This window comes from Cyphomyrmex costatus, unplaced genomic scaffold, assembly GCF_001594065.2.
Source record: "Cyphomyrmex costatus isolate MS0001 unplaced genomic scaffold, Ccosl1.0 scaffold756, whole genome shotgun sequence".
In the NCBI taxonomy this organism is placed as follows: Eukaryota; Metazoa; Arthropoda; class Insecta; order Hymenoptera; family Formicidae; genus Cyphomyrmex; species Cyphomyrmex costatus.
This window is the reverse complement of record NW_017280329.1, coordinates 21,820-34,794: the sequence shown is the minus strand read 5'-3', so window position 1 is coordinate 34,794 and position 12,975 is coordinate 21,820. Positions and strand designations below refer to the sequence as shown.

The 12,975-nt window shown below is 36.2% G+C and overlaps 1 protein-coding gene across 1 annotated transcript in view; it reads left to right on the top strand.

Moving 5' to 3' along the window:
* The window catches only part of LOC108781047 (myb-like protein X), a 49,797-nt gene extending 37,428 nt beyond the window's left edge, over positions 1-12,369 (top strand). The window contains exon 6 of the mRNA XM_018548917.1: positions 12,285-12,369. Within this exon, the coding sequence (XP_018404419.1) occupies positions 12,285-12,350 (66 nt within the window). The 3' untranslated portion in view covers positions 12,351-12,369. The remainder of the gene's footprint in view (positions 1-12,284) is intronic.
* The last annotated feature ends 606 nt before the right edge of the window (positions 12,370-12,975 follow it).

Sequence of the window (12,975 nt, the reverse complement as noted above, 5' to 3'; positions counted from 1 at the left end):
GTGTGTGTGTGTGTGTGTGTGTGTGTGTGTGTGTGTGTGTGTGTGTGTGTGTGTGTGTGTGTGTTCCATTCGTTATATAACGATTATTATGAGTCTATTACTTGATATTTTACACACACACACACACACTCACACACACACACACGGGCGGGTGCAAGGGGGCGGCTTTCGGCCAACCCCCCGCACCCACACCGTCACAGAGATCTGCCCCGACAGTACTATCATAGCAACAGTACAATCGTAGAAGTCGTGTGCCCCTGTGCAGGGGGGGGGGGGGGAAAGTAACATCGCGGGGAAAGTTTAACGTTTCTGAAAAGGGAAAGGTGTAGAATAGTATTTGATATCATACGTATATAGCAGAAATGAAACGTATATTTTAGAACTATGATTGTTAATAATTTTTTAACGAAGGACGAGCGACGGGAATGGTCAATGACCTTGATCTTCTTGAGGGTCAAGGTCAAGGGCACTCGGAAGTCATTTGAGGTTGACTGTGTAAAGCGAAACATTTACCCAATAGGTTTCACTACTGTTAAAAATAACGCTTAATATCTCAAAAACTATAAGAGTCCGCCACCTAGTTATTAAGGCAAAGTTGCTCAGAATCATGACCTTGACAACATATGTCAAGCTCAGGGTCATCGGAGCTGGGTCCCCTATAGTGCATAATTACCATTTATTCTCTCTATTTTTCATATAATTATAAAAGAACTGATTCTTTGTACTGAATTATAATTTTAATATATTACCAGGAAAAGTAACTGTTTTACATTTATTTAATAATTTTGATTTATAATTACTACGAAAAGTAACTGTTTTAAATTTTTTAATAATTTTGTTTTATAATATGCAATCGCGTTAGCAAAAAAAAATAAATATGTTGTTGTAAAACTGACGTGTCAATATTAGACGGTTAGTGAAAGCAGCCTTGGGGATTGTTAACAAAACAACACATCAAGTTGAAGGGCGAATGCGAGTCGCACGTCCCCCCCTCGCCTGGCTCACCGATAAACCGTGCAGGCATCATTTAAATACATATTAATTAAAATTATTACTTTAAATGCTACCGACTGCTAACCGATATGACGTATATTTAAAACTATCGCAGTACTATCACGAGTTAAATTGTTAATATATTACCACGAAAAGTAACTGATTATTAATTAAAGTTGCCAGTACAAAGTGAACATACGTAAAGTGTACGTAACTTTCGGCCGATTTTCGAATCGCCTCTGCTTTCCGCTGTACCCCTCACTTTTCATATTAAATACATATATACATATTTGAAATATATATATTAAATAATAAAATTATTTTAAATACTTCCGACTGTTGACTGGTATAAGAAATATAAAATAAACTTTGAAAACTTATTTAAAATAAAAATTATCAAATAAAATTAAAGTTGAAGGACTCTTTATATGAAAATAATAATTAAAACAAGGTGAAGGACAATGAGAGTCAATTCGTAAGTAAACAAAAAAGCGATTATAACATAAAAATTATAATATGTGTAACCGCCAAGATCTTGTGATCTGTTGCGTATGTGTATGCGCTTTTTCTCTGACAAATTGCCTTGTGGCCTCAGGATGAAAATGAAGTTGTCTTCTCTATTTGATTACTTTTTTCTCAATTATAATGTTTATTAGAGATCTGTATAATGAAATAAACTTGTGCTCTTGATCGTACATGTGACGATTGCAACGTCTCGACAACAACTCTCTTAACGAACTACAAGATTTTCCACTCCTGCATACATAACGCTCAGCGCCACCGCTCTAACCAATCATAACGTAGACGTGCCACCACGCATGACTATTGACGCCATACAGATTGAATTCAAAACTTATCAAAATTAAAGTAAAGCGTGTACATGCCGCCGGCCTTGAAAGGCTTACCTTTCAATATAAAACATAATCTTCTAAAATTGCTAGCGTACAATATACAAAGTAAAATAACTTAATAGGACATACAATGTGTAGTAACTCTGATTCATTGTTGTTACTGCTATAATGTGAATTAATAACTGTAGTTATAGATCATTCAGTTCTATGGGAAGCAAGCATAATCGCGTAATTGGACGTTTGTAAGTTCCCTTGGTAGTATAGACTGTAGCTACACGGCCTATTCCATCATCACCGATATGAACATCTTGTATTCTGCCTAAAACCCACGATAATGGTGGTTGGTTGTCTTCAATTAAAATCACCATTTGACCTATTTTGATGGTTGACTCCTTCGTCTTCCACTTGCTTCTTTGTTGGAGTTGATGCAAATATTCTCGCGTCCAACGTTTCCAAAAGTGTTGCTTCAATCGTTGAACGTGTTGCCATCGTGAGAGACGATTTATTTGTATAGCATCGATCGATTGTTCTGGATATGCTGTCAATGGTGATCCTATGATAAAATGAACAGGAGTTAGAACTCTTAAGTCTCTTGGATCAGAAAATAATGGCGTTATTGGACGTGAGTTCAAGATGGCTTCGATTTGTATAAGAAGCGTTTCCAGTTCTTCGAATCTCAAATGGGCATCCTTTGTTACTTTCCTTAAATGTTGCTTTGCCGACTTGACCGCAGCTTCCCAGAGTCCTCCATGGTGTGGAGCGCGAGGTGGAATAAAGTGCCATTGTATGCCATGCTTAGAAGCTTGATCTGATACTTGTTGCTGTGTTTTCTTATCAGTGAGCAGAGCTGGTAGCTCATTCAATTCTCTTTCTGCTCCGACGAAATTGAGACCATTGTCAGAAAAGATCTCAGATGGACATCCTCTTCTGGCAATGAAACGTTTGAATACATTTAAAAAGGCATTGGATGATAGATCGATTGCCAACTCAAGGTGCACAGCTTTGGTTGCCATGCATACGAAAACTGCCATATAACACTTTATCAGTTTCGTGTTTTTTCTCATACCTTCCTTATGATAAAGGGGTCCAGCGTAATCTACTCCGCATCTTTCAAAAACTCGATGAGACGTGGTTATACGCGAGCTGGGTAAATTACCCATAATAGTTGAGGCAGGCTTTGGAGCGCTTCTGAAGCAAGTTATACATCGTTGGACAATTTGCCTCACAATGTTTCGTGCAGATGTCATCCAATATCTTTGACGTGTGGCTGCTAACGTGGCTTGAGCACCAGCATGAAAATTCTTCTCATGTTCATGACTAATTATCAGATGTGAAAATGGATGGTGACCGGGTAACAATATAGGATGTTTGGCTGCATATGATTGACTTGATGCCTCTAATCGTCCTCCTACTCTTAAGACACCTGCATCATCTATGAACGGATTTAGCCTTAAGATAGGACTGTTTTTGTTTATAACACCCTGTTTGCTGAATGAAATAAGTTCCTTTGCGTAGTAAGTGCTCTGAATTAACTTTACAAGTAATAACGTTGCATTATGTTGCTCATTGACTGTAATTGGTGGAATAATGCAACTTACTTCTTTTGACGCAACTGTTGAAGACTTCAGAGATTCATTAATCTTTCTTGTATTTCTTACAAAACGTAGAATATAGGCTACAACACGAATGAGTTTGGATAATGTGGAATATCGATGGAATATATCAAATTCCTGACCTTGTGTTGTCACAGTAACTAGACCTTTAGATTTTTTCTCAGGTACCTCGATTGGCTGAATTGATGCACTGCTTTGTGGCCACTGATCCCTGTCGAGCGAAAGCCAGCTAGGTCCTGACCACCAGATGTCTAAATTGGCCAAACTCCCAGGCATAACGCCTCGTGACAAAGGATCTGCAGGATTCTCTTCACTTCTAATGTGATGCCAATATTGAATGGGAGTTAGTTGTTGGATTTCTCCCACTCTATTTGCAACAAAAGTGGCCCATGTACGGCTGCATGCTTGAAGCCATGCTAAGACAATCATAGAATCAGTCCACAACTCTGTCTTGTCAATCTTGCATGTAAGACATTTTGATACTTTGTCGACTAATTGAGCTAATAATAGAGCAGCACATAATTCCAATCGAGGTAAGGATAAGTTTTTCAGAGGTGCAACTCTTGACTTGGAACACAGTAGTTTTACTGAGTGTTTGTCCTGGCTGGAAGTGGCTCTCACATATATACATGCCCCATAGGCGGTTTCACTGGCATCTGCGAACCCATCCAGCGAATGTACTGGTCCACCGCAATAACCCGACGAGGGATCTTGAGGTTTCTAATCTCTTGTAGTTCACGTTCGTAACGCTTCCACTTTGTAGTGTTGTACCTCTCGGTGCAACAAGATATTAATTTGGGATTCGATCCGCTCAAAGGGTTGGAACCCACGAGGAAAACGAGGAAAGTGGTCAAGGTCGTAGAACGTATAGCGTTGCTATGCCGAAATGCAAAGGTTGCTTTGCAGTAATAATCTTGCATTTCCGCCAGCTCGTTGCTAGGCTGAAATGCGAGACTTAATTGTGGTAGCACTCGCGGGCTACAACACCAGCAACATCCAATGGAAGAGATTCATCCCAATCCAGTTGGAGACGCTATAAATTCTGCAATATGATTTTGGCTACTACTGTCACTAGTCCAAGTAACCCAAGGGGGTCAAAACTCAATGAGCTACGTGACAAAACGCTTTTTTTAGTAGGCTTCTCCAATGGTGGAAGCGTACCAAAACTGGAAAATTTGAAAGAATCATTGGTGCAATCCCAAACAATACCTAAAGTTCTTGTTTCTGTATTCTTGTCGTTATTCAAAATGAATTCCTTATGATCTGCCGTATTTGAGTGGTTTCGAAGACTTGGTTCGTTAGAGGACCATTTTTGCAATTCAAATTTGCCTTCCTGTAAAAGTTGAATCAGCTCATTCTTCAAGTATGATGCTTCTTCCAATGAGTCTGTTCCAGTTACCAAATCATCTACGTAAAAATCTCTCAAAGTAATCTGAGATGCTACTGGATATTGATTGATGTGATCCTCCGCGAGTTTTCTCAAAGATCTTATCGCCAAGAAAGGTGCTGCTGCAGTTCCGTAAGTTACCGTCATCAGCTCGAAAATCTTTATAGGATCCTCCTTGGTATCACGCCATACAATGCGTTGCTGTTTGAGTGGGATCTACTAACACTTGTCTATACATTTTGCGTATATCTGCTGTCATGGCTATTTTGAAAGTACGATTTCGTGTTAAAATTGAGAATAGATCATCTTGCACTGTTGGACCTACCATCAAGATATCATTTAAGGAAATCCCTGTCGTAGTCTTACAGGAGCCATCAAACACTACTCTAAGCTTAGTTGTTGTGCTCGCTTCGTTTCGCACTGCATGATGCGGTAGATAAACTGATGAGATGCCTGTACTAGATGTCTGCTCATTGGTTACTTCTCGCATGTGTCCCAATGCAATGTATTCTTTTATAAAATTCTTGTATTCTTCATGTAGCCTCGGTTGGGAAGCAAAACGACGTTCAAGGGACTCAAAACGCTGCATGGCTATTTTTCGTGATTCTCCCAATTTACTTAATTGATCAGGCTTGACTGGCAATGTTACAGTAAATCTTCCTTCTTCAGTTCGCTTCACAGTTTCCAAAAATGTTCGTTCGCATGCCCTTTCGTCTTCTGACCATTGAGGTTTGGCAATATTATGCTCTACTTCCCAGAACCTACTGACTTTATAATTTAAGTCATCCAATAATGTAATATGGTGATTAACTGACATCACTGAATCAGCGTTAGTACTCATTGTCGGACCGGACACAATCCAACCGAATTGAGTTTTCTGTAAAATAGGCTTGTTTTTAGCTTGTACAATTTGTCCTGCGCAAAGTATCCTGAAGAATAGCTCAGCCCCCACCAACATATCAATATCTGCTGGCAAACGAAAATTAGGATCTGCCAATTTTATGTTCTTTGGAATGATTACACTTTGGCTAGGTACTATTTGCTGTGGTAATGGCTGAGTGATTCTTGGGATCACAACACATTCAATACGCTCACTAAAATTATTGAAACGCGATTTTATGCATACACTAACCACGTGTTTTGTATGCACTATTTCTTCCATCACGCATGATGCTGTGATTTCAAGTGGTCTCTCTTCAATTTTCAACTTATTCACAAGTTCCTGCGTAATAAAATTCATCTGTGAACCATTATCAAGTAAAACTCTACATGGATATGCTTGCTTAACCGAATCGTATATGTAAATGACTGCTGTGGACAGTAAAACACTTGAAGAGAGATGACTTGATACACATTGTGCTGATACTGGTAACTGAGACTGCTCAGATTGGCCTGAGTCTGGTTTCGAAGTTTGTGATTGATTTGAATTATTTACTGAAGATAAATGTAGCAAAGTATTATGTTTGTTGTTACATTTACGGCAAGAACCTGAGTTGCATGCTTTCGCTTGGTGCGATGTCGATCTTAAACAATTCATACAGATATGAGATTTCTTTATAAACTTAATGCGTTCATCGATTGATAATTTAAGGAAATTTTCACAGTGATACAATTGATGGCTTTCTTTACAGAAAAAACAAGACGAATTAACAGTTGCGACGCTTGCCACTGGCATACCTTTATGTTTGTTACCTTGTTTTTGACTGACGCTATTGAATTGCGCATTATTCGCTCGATTATTTACCGCTTCAAGTGCTTGACAACGTTTTGATAGAAAATCTACTAATGTTTTTAACTCGGGAATATTAGAATCTACGAGGCTCGTTTCCCATGCCTTGGTGGTTGTTCCATCAAGCTTCGAGACAATAATGTAAATGAGGAGGTCGCTCCATTCATTTGTTGGCCGCTTGAGTGCCCTGAGTGCTCTCACGTGTTTGAGAATGGTATCCAGTAAATCCCGCAAAGCCACATGGTTTTCTTTCGTAACAGCGGGTGCATCAAATATTGCCTTAATATGTTTTTGGACGATCCATCTCTTATTGTCGAATCTCTCTTTTACTGCATTCCACGCTTCATGATAATTATCCGTCGTAGTCTCAATGGATTTTACTACCTCCGCCGCTTTATCCTAGCTAGCAAGCTCACGTGATAATGACGTGATTATGAAGTGATTTTGATGACAATGCCGTCAAGTGACATAAATGGAACGTTATTTTGACGTCATTTGTAATACCAAAAGTTGACGTCACCGATATGACGTCAGCTAGATGTTACATTGACGTCATATATATGACCATTACTAATCAATTATTTTTTGTTATTATTTGTGTATTATTATTTGATGTATCATTTTATCCTTTAATATTCGATGAAAAACAAGGATAAAATGATATGTCATGCGCATTACACTTGCGGAAAGATACATACACTAATACATACACTAATACATACACTATCATATATAAACACATAAACCATCTGTTTTTAATATTTCCATTGAACAGATATATCACAATTATACAGACGTTGACATATACAGATTCGTGGGTCATCGAAGTACAGCAGTTCCCGTACGATTGTCAAGGTCAAGCATGCGAGGTCGTGGTACAACTTCGGATGGGTGACCGGCCGTTTGGGAAGCATCATGAAAAAAAATTAATTCTCGAATTTAGAGGAAAATTTTTTTTTAATGATTTTATTCTAAAATTGATGCTAATTATTATTAATACTTATTTTAACAATCTAACAGTAATTTAGGGAAAACTGACCGGTATTCTACTTAAATTTCTACACGAAGTATATACGAATTTACTACTGCATTATTGCACTAGTAGTGACACTAATAGTACTTTTTAGTCATATTTACGTCTCCCTGACGCAATAAAATAACGTCAATAAGATGTGATATAATCACGTGATATATACGTCAGAATAACGTTACTTTTATGTCATAATTGACGTTATTTGTACCAAAAATTCACGTCATTATCACGTGACCTTGCTAGCTGGGATCCTTTAACGACGATCTTAAATAATGAAACCTTTCGATATCTGTAAGACTAGGATTAACATGTATTAATTTTTCAAACGTATCTTGATATGAATACTAGTCGTCATATGCACCAGAGAACACTGGTAAATCAATTTTCGGAAGACGAATTCGCGTGTTTCTACGATCACTTGACGGTATACTTTGAACCGATGTTTGTATATCTGAGTTGCTAAATTGTTCGAGTATTTGAGCACAAAATATGCTGATTCAAAACTCGTGCGTTGAATTTGCTGCTGCTCAAATAGCGCTTTCTGATCACTAACCGAAGAGTCGGCATTTTCGAGATGTTCTATATTATTTGAGACCGTTTGTATTTTGCTTCAGTCAAGGTTAACGTCGGCATGTTACGTATGGAATGCTATTCTTGTGAAAAAACCGATATGTGTAGTGCTATTCACCACTCTGGACAAATGAAAAATATGGCTGTTGCCACACAAGAAACTGTTACGTATCGCAAATTTATCGATATTAACCTATGTATGATACAGACCTTCTATGCTTATTGTTGAGCGTTTTGATTGTACGCTTACCTTAATGTGCACTCATATACCTGTGTACAAATATCTCTGAGTGCTCTTTTGCTTGTGCTTGCCCGAATCCACGATGGCCGTGCATCCGGCTCGAAGGACCATGTAACCGCCTAAGATCTTGTGATCTGTTACGTATGTGTACGCGCTTTTTCTCTGACAAATTGCCTTGTGGCCTCAGGATGAAAATGAAGTTGTCTTCTCTATTTGATTACTTTTTTCTCAATTATAATGTTTATTAGAGATCTGTATAATGAAATAAACTTGTGCTCTTGATCGTACATGTGACGATTGCAACGTCTCGACAACAACTCTCGTAACGAACTACAAGATTTTCCACTCCTGCATACATAACGCTCAGCGCCACCGCTCTAACCAATCATAACGTAGACGTGCCACCACGCATGACTATTGACGCCATACAGATTGAATTCAAAACTTATCAAAATTAAAGTAAAGCGTGTACAAACATAATAATATTATTGAATGTTTTTTCTTTGGATATTTGGGATATTGTACATATAATGTTAGGTTAAAAATGTATGAAAGGCCATCACCATAATCTAATATAAAATAACTTAGCAAACATATAATTACAATACTTACACATGACATTCTCTACTTAAATTTTTCAGTACTCAAAACCTTCTTCTTCTTCCTCCATCCATAGGTTTCAGGTTTTTCTTAACCTAATTGCTAGTGATCGCCATTGACCGACAGAGTACGAAAAATTTCCGTTTCCGAAAAATATGCCCCATGGGGAGCCAGGCTACTTAAAATCGGAACGGAACGATGCTGATTGGTTGCCCCTACCATTTCACTTTTCCGATTCCGTGTTCCGATTCCGTTTTCCGTGCCATGGGACAGCACCCCAGTGTCCGTTTGTAAATTAAGACTATTTTTCTGCTTTTTAATGTTTAGCATCTCAGAAATTATTCGCTTTCTATAATTAGGTTCTTCATCTAAAATTTTTACATCTTCCCATTGAAAGTCATGATCATATTGCAATCTGTGATCCGTAATAACCGAACGGTTAGAAGTATTATGTCTAATATGGCTACGGTGTTCATTAATTCTGGTTTTCAGCTGCCTTCCAGTCTGTCCTACATAAGACGCATCACAATCATTACATTGGATTCTATACACCACATTACTCTTGGATGTGTGCGACAGACTATCCTTCTGTACCTTAATGCATTTACCCATCTTATTAGGACTATGGAAAGAAACTTTAATTTCATCATTATTAAAACGTTTGAATTTTTTAGTATGAAAAGGTATGAAAGGTACCGTAAGCCAAGAAACAGCTTTTTTATTCTCCAATTGATTAGCTTTTTCAACATGAGAAATTTGTCTATTTCTTTGCAAAAGTTTTATTCGTTGGTTGATTGTGTCAAAAATAAATGAGAATGGGTAGTCATTATCAAGTAAAATATTAATTATAAGTATTAAATTCTTTTCATGGAATACTACGTCTGAAAGTAAAAAAGCAACCAACGAATAAATTACACCTCTTTTCAAAAAGAAAACTGTAATATTTTAATTGTAATCTGTTTTACTTATATGTAGGTATGTTCATTTTGAATTTGCACCATGAATAATCTATCATTTACTTTTCGTGGTACATATTCAACATAGAAAATATACATAATGTATGTTCACTTTGAACTGGCACATTTAGTAATATATCAGTTACTTTTCGTGGTAATATATTATATTAGATAATATAATATCATTTAAAGTATTAAAAAGGTTTAAATTATTAGGTTACATTATTAGATAATCATTTTAATTTAGAAAGGTTTAAATTTTTGGGGATAATTTTCAAAGGTTGTAATTTATTAGGTTTTTTATTTTGCGGTTAGGTTATCGTTTTAATTTAGAAAGGTTCAAATTTTTGCGGTTAGCTTTCAAAGGTTTAAATTTGTTGGGTTTTTTAATTTGCGAGGATCTATTTTTGATGTTTTAATTCTAAATGTGTCATCCACATTTTTACTATAATACGTTATTACATCGAGGTTGAGAACTAGCAGCGCCAAGTGTTTTTACATAAAAAATTTTTCTATTTAAATTAATTTTTTTCATTTTGTACTGTTACTTTTTTAATTTTTTGTGGTAACACTTGAGATAAATAAAGTAATGCAATTTTGTAATATAATAACGTTTTCAAGGAAGATTGCTACTACTTTTGTTCGAGGAATAAATGTGTTTGAATTAACTGTCTTTAAATTAATTGTGATATAATTCTTTTAAAGAAAAATTAAACCACTTGTATTGGAATAGGAAGATCTTTCAATAAGAATACAAAGACATATACTAGGCTTCATTGTGTATGAAGATAAAGATATTACTACATGGGTTTTACTTTTTAATTTAGTAGAATTTAAATAATAGTAGAATTTAACTTGGCGCCGACTATTGATATCAAATCTTTTATACAATTGTTACGGTCATTAGGTTTAAGTAAATAAGGATGATATCACGTAGGTTTTTAAAGATGGTTTTACTATACAGCAAATGTGATTAGTTAGTTTCACAGTCGATTAAGCAATTGGCGTTTGTAATAGAATTTAACTTGGTGCCGACTGTTGATATCAAATCTTTTATACAAATGATAAATGTTGTTAAAATTAAGTAAGTAATAAGGTAGAATTTAACTTGGCGCCGACTATTAGTATCAAAATTTTTATACAAATGATACATGTCATTAGAATTAAGTAAGTAATAAGGATAGTACCTCTAGGTTTTTGAAGATAGAATTTAACTTGACGCCGACTATTAATATAAAATCTTTTATACAAATGATACATGTCATTAGATTTAAGTAAATAAGGATATTATCACGTAGGTTTTTAAATATGGTTTACAAAACCGGACTTTGCGTCGCGATATCTCCGCTCGTAGAGCACGTAGAAAAAAAATAAAAACACTTTTATGATATAATTTTATGATATAAGGTATTTTCTATCGATTAATCGCATATAGAAATTGATCAGTTCAATCGTTACTAAGATCTGATCATCTCAATCCCCCGAAATTCTCAAATTCGCGTAAAGGAGGCACGGTAGTGTCGCTGTGCTTGTTTAGCGCCGATACACTACCGTGTCTCCAGATACCTATACAGTTGTGTGACATCGCTATTCATGATTTTAACGTTTTGATAACACCGCAATTTTTACTAATTCATATGGCGAACCTCATGACGCGATTTTTATGACACATTTTCCTTTTTTTTGTACTTTGTTCTGTTTGATGTTTCGAGATGGTAACCGTATGTTCGAAGCATCCACCAAGATTTTCTTTTTAGGACTACACTACTGGTAAAAATGTGTATTTAATATATATATATAATATATATATCAATGTATTATATTATGAAATCCTCAATACATTTTAAAATTAAAAATTAATATTTGTATAATATTTTTGTTATTGTTGGAAGCGCTCTACCTAGATGGAACATGGAACTCGATGGAGCATCGTAGCAATTATTTCAAAAAGTATTTTAAAGTTTAGAAAATATATTTTATAATGCTTGCCTATTACATTTTATCTGATGGTGTTTCATCTATGTACAATGCCTCAAAAAGTAATAAAAATATATCAACTTTTAATTTTATATGTAATTTAGGAAGTATGGAGACAAAACGTCTCTTTCTCTCTCAGTTAAAGCTCTATTTTCTCTTTCCTTTTAAATACGTTTTAAAAAACTTCTCTACAATTTTTTCTCACCATGATATTTAAGGTTTTGTGTAATGCAAGAAAATAACAATCGTTCTCGAATTTATAAACGGTAGTATACATTTAAAAAATTTTGATAATATCTTGCATACCTTTGATATATTCGCTTTCTTATTCCAGCATCTTGATCAAATGTTCAGCGAATTGGAGAACATGACAGGTGACATTGATTTCTTAAAACGATGAAAGAAGCATTTTAATACTCTTCATTCAATACAGTTCTTTTTATGAAATTTGATTCAATGTTTGATTTATTTAACGTGTAAATATGTAAATCAAATTTTAAATAAGAAGAACCCTATATTAGGTCGAAGCTGATCTTATTGTTAGTGCTTAAATATATATTCTTATTTGAATTTATGATATACGTATACATTCTGATTCTGCATATCGTATGCTGAAATAGTTTTCATGAGCAGAATCATAATAGTAATATAGTATGTCATGTGACGTTGCAGTTTCGCTGCATCGTCGCAGCGACCCTTCCCCGTCACAAAGCGCGATTAGACGCCTGACCCGAGCCGGGAATTGCGAGCGAAATCTCCAGGGGCCGTAATTAGCGATTTAAGTATTATTTTCTAATCCCCACGATTTAATTGCATGTAAAATGAGTGACGCCTCACCGAAGGAAGAACGACGGCAGTTTGAAGCAAGCAGCAACGGAAGAGTAGGAGAGGAGCGGCCACCAGGGCCGAGGTAGCAGTCGGCCGGCCTATGCCTGAGAGAAACGAGAGCCGCAGGAGGACCGGGCGTCCAGCGAATGAAGGAGGAACACCTCGAGGAGACGCAGGCCTGACGGACAAGACCGCCG